This window comes from Saccopteryx bilineata, chromosome 2 (genome assembly GCF_036850765.1).
Source record: "Saccopteryx bilineata isolate mSacBil1 chromosome 2, mSacBil1_pri_phased_curated, whole genome shotgun sequence".
NCBI lineage: Eukaryota > Metazoa > Chordata > Mammalia > Chiroptera > Emballonuridae > Saccopteryx > Saccopteryx bilineata.
The window spans coordinates 28,612,935-28,636,425 of record NC_089491.1 but is presented as its reverse complement, the minus strand read 5'-3'; the positions used below and the strand labels follow the sequence as shown (position 1 = coordinate 28,636,425).

The 23,491-nt window shown below is 40.1% G+C and overlaps 1 protein-coding gene across 3 annotated transcripts in view; it reads left to right on the top strand.

Moving 5' to 3' along the window:
• SLC44A1 (solute carrier family 44 member 1) overlaps positions 1–23,491 on the top strand; it is a 200,036-nt gene that overhangs the window by 113,703 nt on the left and 62,842 nt on the right. For all 3 annotated transcript variants that reach the window (XM_066256608.1, XM_066256607.1, XM_066256606.1), the window contains exons 6-12: positions 5,008–5,177; positions 7,110–7,199; positions 12,547–12,686; positions 14,242–14,428; positions 15,788–15,953; positions 16,674–16,830; positions 17,682–17,765. In XM_066256608.1, coding sequence (XP_066112705.1) covers positions 5,008–5,177; positions 7,110–7,199; positions 12,547–12,686; positions 14,242–14,428; positions 15,788–15,953; positions 16,674–16,830; positions 17,682–17,765 — 994 coding nt within the window. The remainder of the gene's footprint in view (positions 1–5,007; positions 5,178–7,109; positions 7,200–12,546; positions 12,687–14,241; positions 14,429–15,787; positions 15,954–16,673; positions 16,831–17,681; positions 17,766–23,491) is intronic.

Sequence of the window (23,491 nt, the reverse complement as noted above, 5' to 3'; positions counted from 1 at the left end):
GACATAATTGCCAAATGGTTACTATCCCTAAGGAACCAAAAGCTCTGAAGAGCTTTTGGATTTTAAAAACAAATGCCTAGGAAAGGGCAATGTTTTACCCAGATTCATAGCTGTCTATTAGTAATATGCTAAGCATGGTAGCAATAGGGAGACTAGCTACTTATCATGCTTAAAGGGCTAAGGATAGCTAGAGAGAATTGCAATACTAGAAACAGATGACATAAATGCAGTTTATTCATCAAATATTGATTTTGGTATCTCCATATGCCAGAAAGGATACCGGGTGTTGGGGAATGAATAACATAATATAGAAATGAGAAACTAACAACCAAGAAAAAATAATGTTATCTCTTTATATTTTTAAAGTGAAGCATATGAGATAAATTTACATTTACAAATTATCTGTGTGCCAGCTGCCATATTGAGCGTCTCATATGTATTACCTTATTTAGCCCTCACAAAAGCCTATAAGGATAGTGTCCCAATTTATAGATGAGGAAATAGAAGATAAGAGAGAATAAGTGAGTTATTCAGGGGCACACAACTAATTATTGGGAATCAGAATTTGTATCTAAGGTCTTGTAGAGTCTACACCATAGTTAGTTTAAATGAGAGAGACAGAAAGTACAGTACTGAAAGAGAAGAGAATAAATAAATTGAAATATATGAAACCATTGCATATTGCCATTAGATTCTTGACTGACTTTTTTCCTGTGTTTTCTGTGCTAGGGAGCTATTGCCAGAACCCTTTATTGTTCTTGCCTAAATAAAACTTTTAATTAGAAATCATATGTAATTGCTTATTTATAACCTGAAGTTTTTTTTTTTTAAACATTATAGTTCAACATCCATGCGTACTATGTCATGCTCGCCACCAGAAGTCTAGTTTCCATCTGTCAGCTTTGCTCATTTACCCCTCCCTCCACTCTCCTTCCCTTCTGGTAACCACTGATCTGTTGTCTGCCTCTATCAGTTATAGTGTTTGGTTTTTGTTTTATAACTTGAAGTTTTAAAATAATCGTGTGAGGTATAAGCTCCTGTCTTCTCTTATGAAGGCGTATGGACAAGAGACATTAGTCATTGTTTGTCACTATATTTTGAGGGAACTCATTAATTATGATAGTCTGGACTTAAATGCAAATGGACAGTATCATTGCCAAGGTAAGATACAATTTTCCTATGAGTGGCTAATTTTTGAAAAGTCTTTAAAAGACTCATTATAAATTCGTTTTGTTCTTATTGACCAATGTTTCAATAATGTGAAACAGCATCAGTTCCTAATGAAACAACATTGACTTCACAAAGATTCAATATTCTGTGGGCTTCGAAAAGTAGTAGAACTTACTATAAATAGAATTCATTATGCTTGTCCTCTTAAGAAGCGCAGAATGTGTCATGTAAGTTAGTCACTAAAATAGAAATGATCTCATATATTAGGTTCTCAGAATTATTTTCTGAGAAGTATATGAAATCAGCTAACTCATCTCATCTCAAATTCATTTTGTCACATGGGATTTAAGTGATAAAATATAATCATATTAATGCCATGATTCTTTAGATATTTTAATAAGAAGATAATTTAAGCCTTAACTAGGAATGGTTGAATTATTTCTGTTTGGGGAAGAGTTGAGAAAAAGAATGATATATAAGGGGATCTAGTGCTTTTACCTTTAAAGCTAAGTATTTAATTTTATTTCTTACGACTGTGTCCAAATATTATCTTCTCTTTTGCCTTCTATTTCTGTTACGCCATACCGGTAAGAGCAGATTTTGACCATTTTGACCATCAGCTAAAAAATGTAGTTAATCAGCTTTTGCTAATTTTATAACCTTCAAATTTAGAGCTGTCAGGGTTATTTTTAACTGACATAGATTGAATTATAAGGCAAGGGACTGTTGTTATTTTGCTTTATTTCTTTGAAGGATGCATGTAAAAGGACTCTTTTTCAGTTGGCCATGCTTATGTATAGTATAAAAATTACCTTGAAAGGGTAAGTTCAGAGGAGATACTATTCAGTATTTCCTCTTTTCAAAAAATGAAGGATTCGAGGCCCTGGCCAGTTGGCTCAGCGGTAGAGCATCAGCCTGGTGTACAGGGGACCCGGGTTCGATTCCCGGCCAGGGCACACAGGAGAAGCGCTCATTTGCTTCTCCATCCCCCACCCACACCTTCCTCTCTGTCTCTCTCTTCCCCTCCCGCAGCCAAGGCTCCATTGGAGCAAAGATGGCCCGGGCGCTGGGGATGGCTCCTTGGCCTCTGCCCCAGGCGCTAGAGTGGCTCTGGTTGCAGCAGAGCGACGCCCCGGAGGGGCAGAGCATCGCCCCTGGTGGGCGTGCCGGGTGGATCCCAGTCGGGCGCATGCGGGAGTCTGTCTGACTGTCTCTCCCCATTTCCAGCTTCAGGAAAAAAAAAATGAAAAAAAAAATGAAGGATTCAAATTTTAACAATAGAACCCTTCCCTTTTCTGATAATCTAGTCTCATTCTAAATCTGAAAAGCAGAAACAGACTAAAGGTACTGGGCTTGCTGCTCCTGCTGATTTAGACTCGTTGATTTCTGGGTGGGCATAATATTATGATTGTTATTAACATCAGGAAAGACAGAGGACTTCCTCCTTTCAGCTAACAGATGGGAAGACTGAGAAGGAGAGAGAGGGAGTGATGTGTAACTGTGTGATGTTAGCAGAATCACCCAGGGCTTTGGAACTCAGGTCCAGGTTTCTTTCCTTTATCACAGTCGTAACTCGTTTATAGAAATGATGTGTACTTCTTTAACTATAAAAATACATCCACATCCTGTTAGGATATGGGAGCTATAGGTGGGGCCATCTCTGGACAGAGGGCAAAGTTTCCTTGGTTATATGACAGGAAACAGGAAACAGGAAGCCGGACCGAGAACATTGGTGGATAATGAAAATAAGAAAAAGACGTCAGTATCCTTAAGGTGGATATGTTTTATGTGTAAGGCTGGAGGCAAGTCAGTTAAACAGAGGCTGCATCAGAGATGATAAGCTAATAAATAAAGCAAGTGAAGATGTACATAATTATGGACCAGAGAGGACTTTAGTTTCGAAGGCTAGAGAGCGAAGCCTTAGTTAAAAATACGTTTAGGTATCCTTACATGTGGACATTGACCTGGTAGGAACAGTATTTAGACAGCATGGGGGGGGGGGGCAGTTGTCGGTTCCCAACAAAGTTACTTGTTTAAAGGGTTCTTTCCCAAATCAGCCTCCAATGACTTAGGAATTTACAGTTAATCATATTTTTTTTCTTGTAATATTTCTAACTAAATTTATTTCCCTTAAAGGTAGTTTGTAATTTAATACCTTTTTATATCATTAGTGAAACAACTTTCAGTGAAACAAACAATGACTGGCATAGCTGTAATTCAAGCGTCATTCAGAATGCTCTGGCTTTCTGAGTTTCTGACAAAATAGCAAATCTTTGGCATCAACTTTCACTAAAACTATTTTGCTGACATCACTGTAGAGGTATATACAAGTACACCCACAGGTCACAAGAGGCAAATTAAAATAAACAAACACATGTTAAATTTTCACATCATTCTGGAGTACACTTTACCGCAGCATCACTAAGGTAAGGCTGGATATCTGAAATTCTATTATTTTACTGTTCCATGACGTCTAACCATATAGAAGACGTTGCTTAGTCTTACTCCCAGTGGTACTCATTTACCAACCTTTGAGGAAGGAAACTTAGTATGCACTTTGCTGTGGTCATGCGAAGTTTCTTTTCTCTGGTTAGAAGCCTTGGAATTTAATGCTCAACCGTATAATCTTATCTACTGATTTGACCAAAATACAGTGCCAACCAAGAATAAAAACACACATATCATTCCAGTCAAAATGTTGTGTTGGAGCTGTGACTAACAGCCCTACAAATAACTCTGAAGATGGGGGATTTACGTTAGCAACAGCTCTATTTTAGCTTCATGCACACATAAGTGGGTATTCGTGCATTGACACACATGCAGGTTCTCTTAGAATCCAAACAAATCACAACAGAGGGCATATTCATAGAGCTCTGTTTAAAATCTCTTACTGATCAGATGTATACAGTCCTCTTAGAAGCTAAAGTATTAGAACCGTGTTACTAACAAACCTGATTAATGTAGTGGTTCACACACAGTTCCTTCACAAGTAAAAATTGCAGTCCGTATAAACCTGATGTAACAGATTACCTCTTTTGGACACTAATAATCTCATAGTAACAGCGCATGAAAGGAAAGTAAATAGCCCCAAATCCCATGACCCAACCAAATGATGATTTTTCATTTGCTTATTTTTTTTTGTTCTCATTCTTATGTATGTCTTTTATACAGAGATGCAATCATCACATTAGATATAAATCTTTGTTTCTTTTTCCCTTATACTCTCACATCATACATATTTCCATACATTAGTATTCATGGTTATTGTTTAAATAGCTGCATATTATACTGTATTAAGTCATGCTTGTACCCAAATACATTTTAATCTAAGGTTCTGTATGCTGTTCTGATAAGGGGAAACGTTCTATTAATGGTGGCACATTTCAAGCAAAAGCACATGTGTGTTTTTATTTTTTACTAGCTTATGGCAAAAAGTCATTTTCAGTTCAATGAAGTATATGTTTGTAAGTTTCGTCATCTGCCCCTTGATTGACAGGTGTGTAGCCTGAGGCATTAAAGTGTTTGGTTTTGCTTTTGGTAGTTTTATATGTGTGTATGTGTGTGTATATGTGTGTGTGTTTCTTTTCAGAAGGGGAGGGTAATGTCTTCTGTTGGAATATGCACTCCACCCTCTTTGATAAGGCTTGTGGTAAGATCTGCATCACTGTCCATGGCGGCCATCTTCATAGCATTAAGCTCACAGCTCTTAGCTCCCATATGACGCGTGGAGGGTGGAGTGTATTGCAGTCATATTCACCTTTCATTTGTGTGTTTGATGTGGCATTTATATTAAGTAGGAGTAATTTTTTTTCTGATTTTTTTTTCTTGTGTCACCAGTGCACCTATTCCATTCTTCCATCGCTGTGCTCCTGTGAACATTTCCTGCTATGCCAAGTTTGCAGAGGCCCTGATCACCTTTGTCAGTGACAATAGTGTCTTACACAGGCTGATTAGTGGAGTAATGACCAGCAAAGAAATTATATTGGGACTTTGCTTATTATCACTAGGTAATTGTTTTTCTCATTATTAGCTATTGCATAGTACTACAGCAGAAGACTGTTTTGTCTTTTAACCAAAATATGAATACAACTGGGGATACTTGTATAATGTTTCACTTCCCATAGCCAAAATAATTGTTTCAGATTATATATAGTTATATGTGTGTGTGTATATATATATATATCTGAAACTCATTTCTTTTCTTCTTCTCTTACTGGAGAAAACTGGTGTTTTCCCAAACTTTGGTTGCTAAGTCTATAGTACCTTTAACATTATAGCAAGAGACTTCTTTTAATAAATCAACACCCCTTTGTTTTTAGTTATCAGTCTAATCTTTGGCTTGTTTGCTTATAAAAAGAGGCCACATATCTATATATATATTTCTATCAAAGAACATAGATTTCTTATTACTTTTAAAATATTTAATTTTCCCCCTTGCAGCAGTTCATAATATTACTGTATTGCTGGAAAAATCAGGAACTCTCCACTTGTTAGCCATTGTGTTTTCTCGTCAATAAATAGGTAATATAATCAAATAAAACTGTTATTTTCAAGATGTAAACTCCCTGTCTTATCCTAGAACTATATGTAGCCATATAAAAACTAATAGCCCATTTTAGCTGGAAGAAGTAAACTGGTAGGAACCAAACAACCATTTCATTATTTAAGTAAAATGCATATTTATGCCTGTTAACAATAAGTAGAGTCATTGAGAAGACTAGCTGTTATTTCTGTCTTACCATTAGAAAGTATTTTCTTTTTGCTTAGTACTTGACTCAATTGAAATAATGCTATCCACATGAAAAGCTATTTCTGATATTTGAAATGTTCCCATCTGTTGTTAGTTTCTGTACATTTATTGCAAAAGTGAGCACCTTAATAAGATTACCTAGTCACAGATCCCAGCCCTTTACCTGGTTTTGCAAATGGCCCAAAGAAGCTTGATTATTAGCCTAGTTTTACATAAAAAATCATTTGGTTTTTAAAATAGTTGAATACTCCCTCTCCCCCCCCAAATCTAGACCTTAAAAATAGTGATAAGAATGTTGTTAAGCCATTGGAATTCCATCTTTTTATTAGAGTGGTTCTCTTTTGAGGTTTAAGAATCTTTGTCCATTTGTTTGTGAAGTAGGCTTTTAGATAATTAAAGATGAACAAATTATGATTTCAGAAACAGATTTTCCCATAAAAGGATTAAATCCTCCCATTTTCTTTCTTTTTTTTTTTTTTAATTTTTCACTCAAAATTTTAAGCATGTTGGAATTTAGCTGGGGATGGGTCAAAGAGTTGGTTAAATAATTCAAACTAAGCTTTGCTCCTTTTTGGAGAGTTTCTCAATCAGGACCCTGACCTCAGCTAAGGAATAAGGTCAGAGGAATTTCAGCTTCAGTAGGCTCCAGGGTATCACTCCATAGGGTCAGACCATCTCTTGGAATTTCAGCAGAGAAACAACCAGAAAAAGATAAAATACCAGATAGTTGATTGACCAACCATCAGAGAAATTGGTCCCATAATGCATAGGTTACTCAAGGAAGTGTAGCACCTAATTTAACTGATCTCTGTCTACGTGTGATAATTTTTCTGGTCACCAACATGACATGTCATTCCCTGCACTGTGTGTTGGCATGTGTTTGCATGTGAGTTCTGATGCCTTCCTGTGGTGAATCCACAACAGTTTTTGAGTCATCATGTGCATTTGCATGTATTCTTTTCTGTGTTTATAAAACCCACAGTTAGGTGCCTTGGGTTTCATGTGGCCCAAGTACCAATGTCAAAGTGCAAAAGGAGCCAGTTTTCCTCTTTTACCTAAATTGGGGTCATGAACTTGTCAATAGCAACAAATTATTTCCCTAGAAGAAAACAATTGAAAGAGTTTCTCTTTATATTTTCCAGTGTTTTCAAATGATATTCTACATGTTCTCTATTTCTCTTCCCTGCAGTTCTATCCATGATTCTGATGGTGATAATCAGGTATATATCAAGAGTACTTGTGTGGATCGTAACAATTCTGGTCATACTGGGTTCACTTGGTAAGCCAATTATTTCTTTGTTTTTCGGTAATTAGAATTGAGAATGAAAGATTGCTTTTGATGCTCCCTCAATTTGGAACTACTTTGATTATTTAAAACCTTTTTTCTGCTTGTGAATTAAACTCTAAAAAATACTAGTGAGGGGATTACATTGAAGTTAGTCACTGTGAGATCACTACATCAAATAAAATGGTAAGGTCATTGGCAAATGGAGATTATTTTAAAATGGGCTAAAACATTATATATTGGTCAGTATTATTGATAGGGGAAGAACCCAAGAGAAAAGACAGCAATTGAGGCTGTTTTGCCACCAGCTCTTTAATTTTCAGTTGATCTTTCCAGTGTTCCCTGCCCAGCAAGGGAAGGAGTCCTTCCTTTTTATCTGGCACTTTTTAAAAGCCTGAATCAGCCATTCTAAGGTGTTGAAGTTCTTTCTGGTTGAAAAGTGCTCCTGCAGAATGGTGTGTGTGTGTTATTTAAATTTTTAATACTCATTTTTTTCTGTCTATTGTCATACTATTTTGTTTTCTGTTTTGTTTTACTGTTTGTAATGAAACTTTCTGTGCTGTGTTTATTGTCTATTTTTCCTTTTAAATAATTTTTCCTTCCCAGTTATAAATGTGATACCTACTCATGGTTTCTAACTCCAGCCATGGTAGAAAAATAGAAATATAAAAAAGGAAAGTAAAACTTTTATTTTCACATGCTGTGTCTTCTCTTTGAATAAGATTTTTTATTTTTGCCTTTTGAATTTGTATGGTTATTTTTAGCCCCTCCTCTCAGTCCACCGCCATCAGCACGTGAAATCCAGACCTTTTTCCTGCACATGCACATGTGTACGTGATCTAGTTAAAATAGTTTTCACTCAGTATGAAACGCTTTTAGTTGGGGAATCTGCCCCCATTACACTTATAATTGTAACTGCTCTGTTTTATCAAATCATCTGTTATACATCTTCTTTAAATTTATGCTTTCTTATTTTGTTTGCCTGTCTTTGCTGGATGAGCTGTTTTCTTTGGTCATTTTCACCCTTGCTTTGGATAGCACACATTTTATTTTTACATCTGCAGTTAATAACTTACCCATTTTCAGAAAATATTCTTTAGTCTCGAATTCTATGATTATTAAATGCTGCAATGAAATGGTATGGGTAGATTTCCCTACTGCCTTTAAATTTAGCATCAACCTTCCTCCCTTTCCCCCACTGTTCCCTTCTGCCCAGCCCCACGTTTTAGCCCTTGTTAGCTCTCTGACTTTTTATATTCAGGTTATTATTCAAGTTTAAATAGTATTTGACATCTCTTTTAAACGAATTTTGCTCGCCTTTGCCTTAGAAAGTTTTATAATTGTGTTTAAGTTTTCCTGTTCTCGTAGTGAGAGCTGCTGGTCCTAGTTTCATACAGTTCCATTCTTGAGGTCTTGTTTTCAGTTCGTCTTTGTTTTAACTGGAATCTGAATTCAAGTAACTTATTCATGAAGGACTTGAGGGTTGTGGATACTCTCAACTCTTGATAATCTATGATTGTCTTTGCCTTAGCATATGAATATTGTTGCATGTAAAATTCTTGAAGTATGGGATGTTCCCTGTGTCTGTATTTTGTTTTGGAAAACTTGGATGCCGATATAAATTTTGTTGCTTTGCCCAGATACCAATATAAATTTTGTTCCTTTGCTCACAACCTGTCTCACTTACCTAGATGTTTATATAATTTAAAATTTTTATTGATTGATTTTAGAGAAAGAAAGAGAGAGAGAGAAACATCGATTTGTTTTTCTACTTATCCTTATCTATGCATTCATTGGTTGATTCTTGTATGTACCCTGACCAGGGATCAAACCCACAACCATGGTATATGGGAGCTGAGGTACCCGGCCAGCTATGTTTATATAATTTTTAATTTATCCTTATAGTAATTTATAATTTTAGTCTCATTCTGAATGATAACTAAGTTTACCTATGATCTCTTTGGGGGTGGGGAATCTGTATCAACTCTGAAAATTTTTCTCTCCTTTCTCCCTCCCTCCCCTCCCCTCCCCTCCCCTCCCCTCCCCTCCCCTCCCTCCCTCCTTCTTTCCTTCCTTCCTTCCCTCCTTCCTTCCTTCCTTCCTTCCTTCCTTCCTTCCTTCCTTCCTTCCTTCCTTCCTTCCTTCCTTCCTTCCTTCTTTCCTTCCTTCCCTATTACACAAGAGGCAGGGAGGCAGAGAGACTCGTGCTAGTGCCTAGACCGAGATCCACCCGGCAAGCCCTCTACGGGGTGATTCTCTGCCCTTGTGGGGCTTGCTCTGTTGCTCGGCAATCTAGCTATTTTAGCACATGAGGCAAGGCCATGATGGAGCCATCCTCAGTGCCCAGGGCCAACTTGCTCGAACCATTTGAGTCATGGCTGAGGGAGGGGAAGAGAGAGAGAAAGAAAGAGAAATAAGAGAAGGCACAGTGGCGAAGCAGATGGTTGCTTCTTCTGTGTGCCCTAACGGGAAATCAAACCTGGGAAATCCACATGCTGGGCTGACCTTCTACCTCTGAGCCAACCAGCCAGGGCTCATTTTTATTTCTTTACTTGACTATTGTTTTTGTTCCAGTGGTTTTCTTCTTAAGGTCATTGTTCATCCTTCTGTTACCATCTTCTAAATTATTATTTCAATTCTTTTGTCATTTTCTTTACATTCAAGAAGAACTCTTCACATTTATTTTTCATATCACTGATTCCATTTTCGTCACTATCAGTTCTGCATTTGACTACCTAATTTTGTTATTTCAGTTTTATCTTTTTGTAGTTCTTCCTTCTCCTATCTTTCTTTTTTATTTCAGTTTATAGCCCTTAGGTTTAATTGTGTTTTTAGATGGTTTATTCGTCAGTTTGGGCTGCTGTAATAGCATGTCATAGACTCAGTGCCTTATAAACGACAAAAATTCATTCCCACAGTTTTGCAGGCTGGCAAGTCCAAGATCACGGCACCAGCAGAGTGGTGTCTGGTGTGGTCTTGCTGCCTCTTTCCGGTCATCTTAATTCAGTGTTGCCATGTGGTAGAAGAGATGAAGGAGTTCTCTGCAGTCTCTTTTCTAAGGGCACTAATCCTACTCATAAGGGCTTCACTCGTATGACCTAATCATTCCCCAAAGGCACCACCCCCAACTACCATCAGACAGGATTCGGTTTCAACATATGAATTGGGGGTGGGGGGCACAACACTGACTTCATAACAGATGTATAGTTTTTATAATAAATCTAGATTTTAATCCCAGGTTTGCCACTTATTAGGTATATGCCATTTGGCATGTTGCATAACTTTCCTAAATGTCAGTGTCATCATTTGTGAAGTGGAGCTAATACCCACTTAACGGTATTGTTGTGATTAAATTTGGTCGCGTCTTTTGCATCGTTCCTGGCACAAATTTAAATGTTATCTACCGTGGCTGCTGTGAACAACATCCTTTCATCGTTGTTCTCTCATTCTATATCTGCTCTCTGAACCGGACCCTTTCTCTTTTAACTTTTTATTCTTCTTTGTAGAAAATGTATTTTCTTTCTTTTTTGAGGCTATTAACGTTGTAAAAATAATTTTCTTATACCTTCAAGATTTCAAAATAGAAGTGTTTCTTTTGCTTTGAAATATTTTTCCTAGACTTGTGATTGTTTGGATTTGTCTACTTATCTTCAATAGAAGAAAAATTCATGTTCAGTGTCTGCCAAGAGATAAGGGTATGAATTTTCCCTTTGACCCCATTCACTCTGTACTTGAGTGAAGATAGAGGTCAGGTTGATTTGCATAAATCTCAGCTCAGTTTCCTATTTCCCAGGCATTTATCTTGTACACACACACACACACACACACACACATACACCCCACCCCCCTCAACTCTGAATCTTCCATTTCCTTACATGGCCTACAAGGCCTTACCGTGTGCACTGTTCCCCTACACACACACACACACACACACACACACCCTCAACTCTGAATCTTCCATTTCCTTACATGGCCTACAAGGCCTTACCATGTGCACTGTTCCCCAGCCACACACACACACACACACACACACACACCACTCTGAATCTTCCATTTCCTTACATGGCCTACAAGGCCTTACCGGGTGCTCTGTTCCCCGGCCACCTCGCATCCCCTATTTCTCACTCCCTTGCTCATTGCATAGCCTCCTCCTCTCTCTTTTGTCAGACATGGTCCTACCTCAGCATCTTAGAATTTGCCTCTTGCCTAGAACACTCTTTTCTTAGTTTCACAGGTTTCTCTCTCCCTGATTTTGCTTCTTTTGCTCAAATTCATCTCACCAGTGAGGCACTGCTTACCCATCTTACATAAAATTACAGTGCCTTCTGTCCCTTTCTTCTTAGACTTTACATGCCATGTTTTTACTAATTTCTCTATTTTCTTTTTTGTTTCCCCTTTACTGTGTAAGCTCCATGAGGGGTGAGGGTAGGGACTTGGTTTTGTTCACTGCTCTCTTCCCAACCCCTAGAACAGGAAATGCTCTTAGGCACTCAAAATATTTGCTGAATGAACTGAATCAAGGGTATACCTCTGTCTTCAATCTAGTTCTTGGGATCTCTGAACCAGCAATGAAGATAAAAATTTCTATCTCGAGCACCCCCTGCTATCAGAAATTTTCTGTCTTTGTTCCTACCTTTGGTGGGAAGCTCTTTTGATCTCCATTTATTCATTGTGCAAATATTTTATCAACTGCATGACTGTCGGCGCTCGGTGCTGGAGTGACTGTGATGAGTAGAGCAGCGGAGATCTTTACCTTCCTCTCTTCATTGCTCATTTGTATGGCCCTTACTTGCTCCCTGCCGGCTCCCCAGCTTAACTGATGCTGAGGCTCTCTTTGTGACCACTTTCTCTTGGTTGTATCTGTCTATGAAAGATCTCTCCCAGCTTCAGAGTCAATAATAAACGCAGATGCCTGACCTGTGGTGGCGCAGTGGATAGAGCATCGACTTGGAATGCTAAGGTCACCAGTTTGAAACCCCAGGCTTGCCCAGTCAAGGCATATATAAAAAGCAACTACAAATTGATACTTCCTACTCTTCCCCCCTGCCTTTCTCTCTCTAAAATCAATAAATAAAATCTTAAAAAAAATAAGTTAAATACAGTTGAAGGAAGTTTATTGGCTATACTGGAAGACTTGTGAGTGTCTAACGTGGAAGATGATAGTAGAGCAATGGGAGCTCCCCTTATGCTGGCAAAAAAGTGATGGCCACGCACCTCCCAGCCAAATGGACTGCTGTTGCATGAGTCCCAGGATAATGCGTAGGAAGGGTCCAGAAAACTGAGAATCTGTTGCACATTTTCATATGTTCATTATTGCAGAAACAATTGTTTTTGTCTCCAGGTGGCACAGGTGTCCTGTGGTGGCTGTACGCAAAGCAAAGAAAGTCTCCCAAAGAAACCATTATTCCTGAACAGCTTCAGATAGCTGAAGACAATCTTCGGGCCCTCCTCATCTATGCCATTTCAGCGACAGTATTCACAGTGAGTATACGGTCCAGCCTGTGCTTTTATTTACAGGACCTCCTTCTTGGAGCAGATTCTCACCTCTCGCTGTCACATGCCTAATGTTGATCTCCATTAGATAAAATCTCTGTCCCATGAAAGGCTTCTCTAATTGATGGGTGCTATTGATCCAACATTGCGTTCTGTACAGCCTGCTTTTGGAGAGTATTTTCACCTTGAATATTTACACTGTTATTTACTAGTTGAACCTATATCTTATTGTCGCTAAATAATGCAATTACTTTTTTTTAAGAGTTAGCTTTACTATAGTATGTTGAAAAATAAGTCACCTCATGTCATTTCACTTGTTTGTTTACTAATTATTCCCCATTCTTCCTTTTTTTAATTTATTTTAATTTATTTTTATTTTTTTTTTATTTTTTACAGAGACAGAGAGTGAATCAGAGAGAGGGATAGACAGGGACAGACAGACAGGAACGGAGAGATGAGAAGCATCAATCATTAGTTTTTCATTGCGCGTTGCAACACCTTAGTTGTTCATTGATTGCTTTCTCATATGTGCCTTGACCGTGGGCCTTCAGCAGACCGAGTAACCCCTTGCTGGAGTCAGCAACCTTGGGTTCAAGCTGGTGGGCTTTTGCTCAAACCAGATGAGCCCGCGCTCAAGCTGGCGACCTCGGGGTCTCGAACCTGGGTCCTCCGCATCCCAGTCTGATGCTCTATCCACTGCGCCACTGCCTGGTCAGGCTCCCCATTCTTCCTTTTAAACTTTTCTTTTAACAGTGTTACTTCAAAAATATAGGCAAACCTTACTGCCCAGCCACTATACAGTAAAATTACTAGTTAATGTTTGGTCAAATAATCTATACTCATCTCTTGGACTCACCTCCTTCTTCCCTCTGAAAATAAAAGGTAGAAAAAAATATCTCCTTCCATTTTAGGCATAATCCCAAGCTTTTTTATTGAGCATTAGACACGCACACACAAAAATAAAGCCGTCACAATACCATTGGTACCAAAAATATATTTGTTATTGTACAAATATTTGTTAGTTATCTTGTCAGCATAATTATCTATACCAGGTGCCAGGGTGGGAGGGCAGGGGGCTGGTGAACAAAGGGCGAATCCAGCTCGGACCCTGTGCTTGGCTCAGCCTGGGAGGTGAGGTACATATACCTCCAGGACTTTTGTTGACCACAGCATGTGGTCCTCTCCCTTATTTTTCAATGTGATAAAGCAGGAATCTATTCAAATAAAGTGTCTCATCCTATCTGACAAACAACACATTTTGATGCGTAATGAGCGGAGAAGGGAAAGTAGGAGAGTTCTAGGACTTAAGAATAAATTGATAACCCTTTTATTTAAGCTTTGAAAGGGCATTTTCCATATACAATTGAAAATGGTATGTGCTACAAGGGAGAGACAGACCAATGAAGTATTACTGGAATTTAGAGAATGAAACCTCCACCTGAGAGCGTGAGGTCTTACAGTCAAGATTTCCACCATTGTTCAGTTTCCGTTTTCACTGCTTCAAACCGTAACGAGAACCTCTTCCTCCATTCTCTCCACGCAGGTTATCCTGTTCCTGATAATGCTGTTTATGCGCAAACGTGTCGCGCTCACCATCGCCTTGTTCCACGTGGCTGGCAAGGTCTTCATCCACTTGCCACTACTAGTCTTCCAACCCTTCTGGACTTTTTTTGCCCTTGTCCTGTTTTGGGTGTACTGGATCATGACACTTCTTTTTCTTGGCACTACTGGTAAGAAGACATGCTGCTTCTCTGTCTTAGTGATGGATCTATTTACATTAAGGTATTTAAAACATCTCAGGACCCTGGCCGGTTGGCTCAGTGGTAGAGCGTCGGCCTGGCTGTGTAGAGGTCCCGGGTTCAATTACTGGCCAGGGCACACAGGAGAGGCGCCCATCTGCTTCTCTACCCCTCCCCTTCTCCTTCCTCTCTGTCTCTCTCTTCCCCTCCCGCAGCCGAGGCTCCATTGGAGCAAAAGATGGCCTGGGCGCTGGGGATGGCTCCTTGGCCTCTGCCCCAGGTGCTAGAGTGGCTCTGGTCGCGACAGAGCAACGCCCCGGATGGGCAGAGCATCGCCCCCTGGTGGGCGTGCTGGGTGGATCCTGGTCGGGCGCATGCGGGAGTCTGTCTGACTGCTTCCCCGTTTCCAGCTTCAGAAAAAAAAAAAGAAAGAAAGAAAGAAAAAAAATCTCAGAATTCTGAGATAGAATTCTTCAGACATTGATTGACCACAGTCCAGTAGCCACCAGAACTGGCAGTTACTGTGGCTCTTCAGTAGTGCATTTTCTAATCATGATTTTTTTAGATCATCTTAGCAAAGTGGGTGTATAAGCCAGGTAAGGCTTGAAATTACATCCGGGTTTGGAGATCATGGATTTGAAGTAACTTCCTCTACTCACTCAGGCATTTGGACCTGTTCTAAGATGAATTAATGAATGACGTGCTACTTTGAAGTTGCCTCAGAGGCCCGTTGTAGCTAAAGATCAACTTGCTTCCTTTGGATTTTCTAGTTTGGAAGTGACCTGAACCTAGTTAGACCCCTAGTGATGATCCGGTTCATAGACTCTCAGATTTGCTGTAGCCATACTTAATATCACAGGTCACACCTAAGTGGAATTAACTGTGAGGCGTAGTGTAAGGTTAGTAAACTTGTATGCAGTTTCTCTGACTAGTCAGCACACATTCACAAATGGAATAGAATACAAATTTCTATACTTTGCTAATAATTTAGGTCTGTAATTATTAGATAAGTAATAGCTCCGAAAAAAATTTGAAGCGTTTGCAAATTTATGCCCTTGCTAAATAACTGATAATGTAAGCACTGTATTCAAAGCACATTTTAAAAGCACTATATTATGGCTTTGGGGAGAACAGAATGCTGAATTGTATAATGTTTGGCTTCACAGCTTTTCAAGTGACAATTGTTCTTGTCCCTTAATAAAATAGCACCATGAGCATAAGTTTGTCTCTAGGGTGTAGGGACTTATTGTTGGAAAATAAATTAATTAAATTAATTCCTTAAATTTATTTCAGCCATGTTTTTGGTTTATACCTTTTGTGATTATTCTTCCCTTCCTTGCTTTTCCCTAGGCAGCCCTGTAAAGAATGACGAAGGCTTCGTGGAGTTCAGAGTTTCCGGGCCTCTGCAGTACATGTGGTGGTACCACGTGGTGGGCCTAATCTGGATCAGCGAGTTCATCCTCGCGTGTCAGCAGATGACCGTGGCGGGAGCGGTGGTGACATACTACTTTACTAGGTGAGAACTCGCGCGCGTGTCAGGAAACTTAAGATCCTCTAAGTGATTCTGCCCGAAGGGAGCAGAACCGAGACTTATAAGAGTGTCATTTCTTCAAGAAGTAATTGGAAGTGAATATGACAAAATGTTAAAGTTGATAAAACTTGCTCAAAAATTAATCAGAGTGGCAGACCATGATATAACGTAAATTATTTTTAGCAAGAACACTAAGTCTTGTAGTAATGCCTTCGGTACTTTTGCTCTGTCTAAAAGTCCATCAAAGGAAAATAAAGCTCTTTAATGTGTTTGGATCAGAACAGTTGGGTGACGCCCTTTCCTGAGTCCAGGGCTGAGTGGAAGCGGTGGGCCTCACTGTTTTCTACGGTCATGAGGTGCCAGGTTCAGACTGAACATCATTATCATTTTAAGGTCCATTTTCTGCTTGTACAATTCACTCCTTAACTGTTTGCTAATAAGAGCTTTCAAAGCACAGTTTTACTCACCTTAAAATGTTAGAGCACAAGAATCCCATGAAACTACTGTAGAGAGATGAAACATTAATTTTATATGGTGCACCGGTTAGCATTTATATTAGTTGTACTATATGACTTTGCCATTTTGTCATAAAGCTAGCATAAGAAAAATGAACCAGTTTTTCATTGCATGGGATGTTAAACCCATTCTTGTGTGTCCATCCTGGTCTAACCTTTGTTTTGTCTTTTTTGGTTATTTTAAAACTAGGGATAAAAGGAATTTGCCATTTACACCTATTCTGGCATCAGTGAATCGCCTTATTCGTTACCACCTTGGTACTGTGGCCAAAGGGTCTTTCATCATCACGTTAGTCAAAATTCCACGAATGATCCTTATGTACATTCACAGTCAGCTGAAAGGAAAGGTAAGGGGAAAACGCTTTTCTGGACTGCCCGTGGGCACAATCCCACACCTCACTTCTGCACATAGTCAAGCCCCCGGTGACGTCCTGTGTGTCCTCCTGAGTCCTGGCAAAGTGGAACCTAGTCCTTTCTCCCTGGCCCCATAACTTCTGCCTTCCACATGCTCTAGCAAAACCCATCTCATCCCTGGTTTCCTCGAGTGTCCTATGCTTCTCATCTACTGTGTCCACTCACACACCTTCCTTCTTAGAACCTCTTCCCATCCTGGGCTGTGGCACTAACATGCATTTTGGTAGACCATACTCCCGAACCATGTCTCTCTGTCCTCTGCTCTCACGGCACTGCTGTCTACGTCACACTCTGAGTTTGACCTTCTCATGTCCGCACTCTTCCCCTCCCCCTAGACTGTAAGTTCCTGGCTGGTCTTTTCTGCCTCCCTACATCTTATATGCAGTAGGTCCTAAATAAATGTTGAGCTGATTTAAAAGAACTCAGCCGTTATATTTTAAGGGGAAAAAAAGGGTGGGTGTGGATGCTTTGAAACATAGGTTGTGATTTTATTTTTTCAATTTTTATTTTTTTAGCATTTGGAGTATTTTTTAGGATGGTTTAATTCAGGCATCCCCAAACTACGGCCTCGCAGGCCACAGCAGCCCCCTGAGGCCATTTACCCAGCCCCCTGCCGCACTTCCGGAAGGGGCACCTCTTTCATTGGTGGTCAGTGAGAGGAACACTGTATGTGGCGGCCCTCCAACGGTCTGAGGGACAGTGAACTGGCCCCCTGTGTAAAAAGTTGGGGGACCCCTGGAATTCTTTGACTTTTAACAGTTATTTGAACTTTTCTCTTTCCCAGGAAAATGCCTGTGCTCGATGTGTGCTGAAATCTTGCATTTGTTGCCTTTGGTGTCTTGAAAAGTGCCTAAATTATTTAAATCAGGTAAATATTTAAAAAGTAAATCTAACCTTCATTTTCAAAGATAGGTTTTGTTGCTTCTTCTTCCAAGATAAAAGGATTGAGCTTAATGGAAAAGCGTTGTGTTTTTCTCATGGTGTTATATGTTATGCCTTGATCAAGTATCTCTATTCCAATCTTATTTGTATTTTTTTAAAATAAATTTATATTAATTTTAATGTGGTGACATTAATAAATCAGGGTACATATGTTCAAAGAATTACTCATATTTTTAAAAGTAACAAACATTCTTACCAAGTCTCGTTATTAATTAATTGTGATAACTGGCTAAAAATGCCATTCGGGTTCATCTCTCGTGAGAGACATTTCTCTCTCAGGCCTTTATTCCCACCTTTTCATCTCTGATTTTCACTGAGAATTTGTCTACTCTAGCTGTAGTTCTATAATTCTTAAAAAAGAAAAATCAAACTCTGAGTGAGCCAGAGCAAATAGATCTTTAGGCCACACAGTGTCCATCGTTCATGGGCCACTAGTTTGTTGGCTCAGCTTTAAAGAATGTAGAAGATAGCAGTCAAGAAGAGTGTTGATAGGAAGGGAGGGTAGGCCAGAGTCATTTGCGGCACATAGGAAATTCCCAATCCCAAACCGTGCTCCAGGGCCACACTGCATGGGAAATACAGCGGGCTTCCCAAAAGAGTTTTAGATTTTTTAAATGAGCCATTAGTTATTTACAACGTAATTGTTTGAGTTTTGCAAATAAGCAGAGTGAACTGTGAGCTGCTCTTTGTTTCTATGGGTGCTTATCTTAATGTGACATGAAGGTGATTATGTATCTAATCTAACAGGTAGCACTCGCTACAGGTAGAGAGATTGTTACAACCAGAATCTGTTGCACTTGGGCATTGCGTTACTCGGGCTTTGATTTACTTTGGCACAGTTTGAAGATAGTATGTTTAATACTGGTGGGGATCTGCTCTCTGGCTGATAAGCTTTTAAGATTATAAAGCTTTTCTCTATATAGTATGAGTGGGAGTTGTAGAAAATATGTTTTGAGCATCACTAGCAGATACTATAGTAAGCACTTTATAAAAGGCAGGCTCATTACCTCTGTCTTATAGATGAGAAAATTGAGACTAGCATTTCATGGCAGATCACATAACCTAGAGGTGGAAAAAGTTTTCAAATCTAAGTTTTCCTAGCTCTTGCCATGATAATTACAGTGCCTCTTGTAAAAAAGAAATAGAAAAAAGAAAAAATATCTATATACACATTTTGTGTAATAATATAGACCACAAAATTATAGTTTGTTATAGAGAATATGCAGACATCTCAAATTTTCATCTGTCATGCTGTAAACTAAGACAAGTGATGATTTTAAAGACAATCTAAATTAAGATCTGCAAGAGCAGTTTAATTCTGATGACCCCTAAAAGCGTAAAAACTTAACAACTGACCTGAATTGAACTCTGGCGTATGTTTGACATTGTGTCCCCTCCATCCTTCACTCAAAATAAGAAAGGGGTAATTTTTGTTTAAACAACTGGTAGTCAGTTTATTACAAAGGCTAACTTAAGTATCTGCAATGGTGACTTCAACCTCAACTCATTTTAATTGTCTTTTCCCCAGCTTAATTTATCACAACTCACGCGTAGAGTTGCATGGAGCCTATTTCCCTTTTCCTTCCCTTCCTGTCTAGCTTGCCCTTCTTCAGTGAGTTATTATGTAAGATTTTAAACTTTCAGAGAATTTCTAGCTCCTTATGTGGAGAAAGGAAAGGTGGGAACTGGAAGCTATGCTCTGGGACAGATGGCCAAGCAGGCCTGAGTGACCTGCATGGTGACCTCTGTTCGAACATATTTCTTCCACACGGTCACTACTTTTTTCACTATAATCCTGCCACACAGAAATGCTACCAGTGACCACTTGGGCTAAGTGGCATCACTTCAAAAAGATTCCTGGATGGCGATCAACTTTTATCTTGCTCTGGGCATTAATTACGTAGTTTCAAGCTTATGTCCTGCCTGAGCTGATGCCAGGCACGGGTGAAACGGTAATCAGTGATGCCTCCTCTGCGTGTGAGTAAGCTCAAAATTAGGCAGGTTGTCTGAAAAGAAGGTGGGTGGGCTCTAAAAAAATCTCAACAAAGTGGCCTGAAGAAAGCTCAGAGAGCAGTTCATGGGGAAGGCTACAGAGGACGCAGAGTTCCTGAGCACCTCAGCATGAAGCCTTTTAGACTAGGAGGCGCAGAAGCAGAGGAAGTTTTATTAACCTGCTGTGAGCTGTAGCACATTTTTCTTCCCAAAGAGGTCATCTTGACCTTTGTGTGTCACATGCAGCTCATCTAACTGCCCAGGCAGTGGGAGGGAGCTTATAAAATATCCACTTACTATTTTCAGTTAGGTTGACTACAGAGGCGTTGCACAGATCTGTAGGGATATTGCCAAGAAGACCAAATTTCTATGAGCCTGGCCTACCCTGGACCTAAGGAGTGGAGAAAAGAAACCATTCCTGCCTCCTCCCATGACTAGCAATACACGGGCTTTGGCTCTAAGACTAGATGGAATGGGCAAGGCAGGGGCAGGAAAGAAGAAAGAAGCAGCAGAGGAGGAATAATAATAGTTCTCCAATCAACTGATGCTTCTGAAATGAATGAGGGCAACAAAGAAGCTTTTATAGTTGATGTAGGTGATGTAGGAGGTGAAGGGTCCTGCTCCTGGAGTCAGCTGGTCTGTTGATTTCAGGAGAGAGGTTGGAGGTGTGTGGCTCCTCACTTCCTTCTGTCTTCTCTTTCAGGGAAAGTCATGTTCAAACTGCAAAGCGTTGAACAGCATAATTAATAAGAGAGTTGTCTTTCCTTATGGTGGAGGTGGGATTTAAGGCAGTATGTAGTTGATTATTTTTTTCTTTTAGTGAAAAGAGGAGAGGCAGAGAGACAGACTCCCACATGCGCCCTGACCGGGATCCACCCGGCAAGCCCTCTAGAGGGCGATGCTCTGCCCATCTGGAACCATTTTTTTAGTGCCTGAGGTGGAGCCCATGGGCTAACTCGCTCCAATCAGACCATGGCTGCAGGAGGGGAAGAGAGAGAGAGAGAGAGAAGCAAGAGGAGGAGGGGTAGAGAAGCAGATGGGTGCTTCTCCTGTGTGCCCTGGCCAGAATGGAACCTGGGACAGCCACACACCAGGCTGATGCTCTATCACTGAGCTGATTGGCCAGGGAATATGTAGTTGATTTCAATGAGTTGTTCAGTATCTTTGATTCTAGACATTATAATGCTTTTTATACTTCAGGAAACATCATATATATATATATATGATGCCCTGGTGGGTGTGCTGAGTGGATCCCGGTCGGGCGCATGCGGGAGTCTGTCTGACTGTCTCTCCCCATTTCCAGCTTCAGAAAAATACAAAAAAATAAAATAAAATATATATATATACATACACACACACACACACAGGAGGATGTGCATAGGTTGTATGCATTTACTGCGCCATTTTATGTAAGGGATGTTAACATGGTCAGATTTTGGTACCATGAGGCATCCTGGAATCAAACCCCTGCAGGCACCAAGGGACGACAGTAACTAGGTCATTAGTCTTTTGATCGTGTCTTAGAATGGGGGAAGAAAATACTTTTTTGGCTTTGTGAACCGTATATAGTCTCTCACAGTTGCTCAGTTCTGCCATTGTAGCATGGAAACAGCCATACACAGTATACAAACAAACGGGCATGGCTGTGCTGTAGTAAAACTTGATTTACAAAGCTGGCAGCAGGCAAGACTTGGCCTACAGGCAGTAGTTAGAGGACCCCTGTTTTAGCATAAATTGCTAAGTGGTTCTGGTTTTTTGTTTGTTTTGTTTTATTTTTTTAGTGAGTACATCGGAATCTGGTGGGAACTGGGAACTAGTTTGGGCTTTTTGAGATTAGTTCAGATAAGGGCAATTCTCCATCGTTTCTCAGCAGAGTTCATCTTGCACACGATCAAACATATGGTTTATTTTTATGTCAGTGAAGCATTTGGCAGAATGTTTCAAAGGAACTCTGTCAAAGATAAAGAAATGTGGGCCATTGCAGCTAGGTGGTTAACTCTTTAGTGTCTGCTGTCTTTCTCCTTCCTCCCTTCCTTCCTTCCTTCCTTCCTTCCTTCCTTCCTTCCTTCCTTCCTTCCTTCCTTCCTTCCTTCCTCCCTCCTTCCCTCCCTCCCTCCCTCCCTCCCTCCCTCCCTCCCTCCCTCCCTCCCTCCCTTTCCTCCTCCTCCTCCTCCTCCTCCTCCTTCTTCTTCTTCTTTCCTCTTCTTCTTCTTCTTCTTCTTTCTTCATGCAAGAGATAGACAGACAGGAAGGGAAGAGATGAGAAGTATCAACTCATTATGCCTGCTCCCTTTTTCAGTGATAAGAAATGCTGAGATGACAGAAAAGAGTAAATAGCAAATACATGCTAAGAAACACTAAATAGTATAATTTCTTTAAAATAACATGTATGTGAGCTTTAGAGATTAAAAAACCTGCAGACATAATACCATAATATATTCAGATAATAAGTTGCCTCAGTTGGTGTGATGGAATTTCGCATATTAAAATCACACTGAGTTTCTCGAAGGGAACTATCACTTCCTACTGCTCCGTTACTGGAAGAAGCTGATGAATTTTCCGTAGTGATCAACTCAGTACAGTACTCTCTCCTGGGCCCCGAAATGCTCTGCATCTTTAACCAATGAATTTAGCCCTATAATGGCAGGTTAAATTTTTGATGAGTGAAACCTCATCTCCGTACCAGGTTCCTAATAGCTAACAAGCACTCAGTTGGAACATTCATGAATTAAAGACCGTCTCTCCCTAGCTTAGCGCCTGCAGCTTATAGACAGGATGCTGTAAAAGGAAGCCCCTCGCCTCCAGCGTTCTCCAGCAACTTAAACATTTTGAACCAGCTGATAATTCCTTAGGTTAGCACTAAACCAGAAATTTCTCAGGAGGACCAAAAGTTTCAGTTACAAAATCCATATACTTTCCTAAGACTCAGACATAGTCGATGTGCTAGTCCTTATTCACATTCCCCAGAAAATGCCGATGCTAGTCTAAAATGTAATGTAAAAAGGAGGAGGACAAACAAATGAGTCTGTGAGGAGCCTGTCAAAGAGGACATGGGGCAGCAGAAGCAGGTATAATTGAATGCAAGTGTGTCATCTGGGACTCAGTACTTCAAGGGCAGAAAGCCAGCTCAATCTGACCTAAAAAAGAGAGAGAGAGAGAGAGAGAGAGACTGAGAAAGCGGGAGGAGGAAGAAGGAGAGAGGAGAGATTCCTAGCAATGTATTAGCTTCTGTAACTGAGAAGTCGAGATCTGGCTAGTTCCTCATGATGCAAAACATTGTCACCAAGTGCAAGTACCTGATTTCTCTCTGCTCTGATATCGATGGTGTTAGCCTCACCCTTGGTTTCACACTGTGACCTCCAGCAGCTCTGGGTTCTCCCATTACTTTAGCAAAACATCCGTGGCAGTCCGAACCCTTATAGCTCATTATCCACGGGAGTGAGTGAGCTGGTCTGCCTGGGGCACCTGTGGATGAGGCAGGAAACTCCTTTTTCCCAGAAGCCCCAGGGGGATATCTTTTACTTTCATGGGCTCTGACTAGTTAATATATATGCCAGTTTCTGAGCCTGTCTTTGCCCTCCGCCGCAGTTGAAGGGGGTGTCAGCTCCACTCAGACGCTAGGGGAATGGAGAAGGGCTGTCTTCTCAAAGGCGAGTTCAG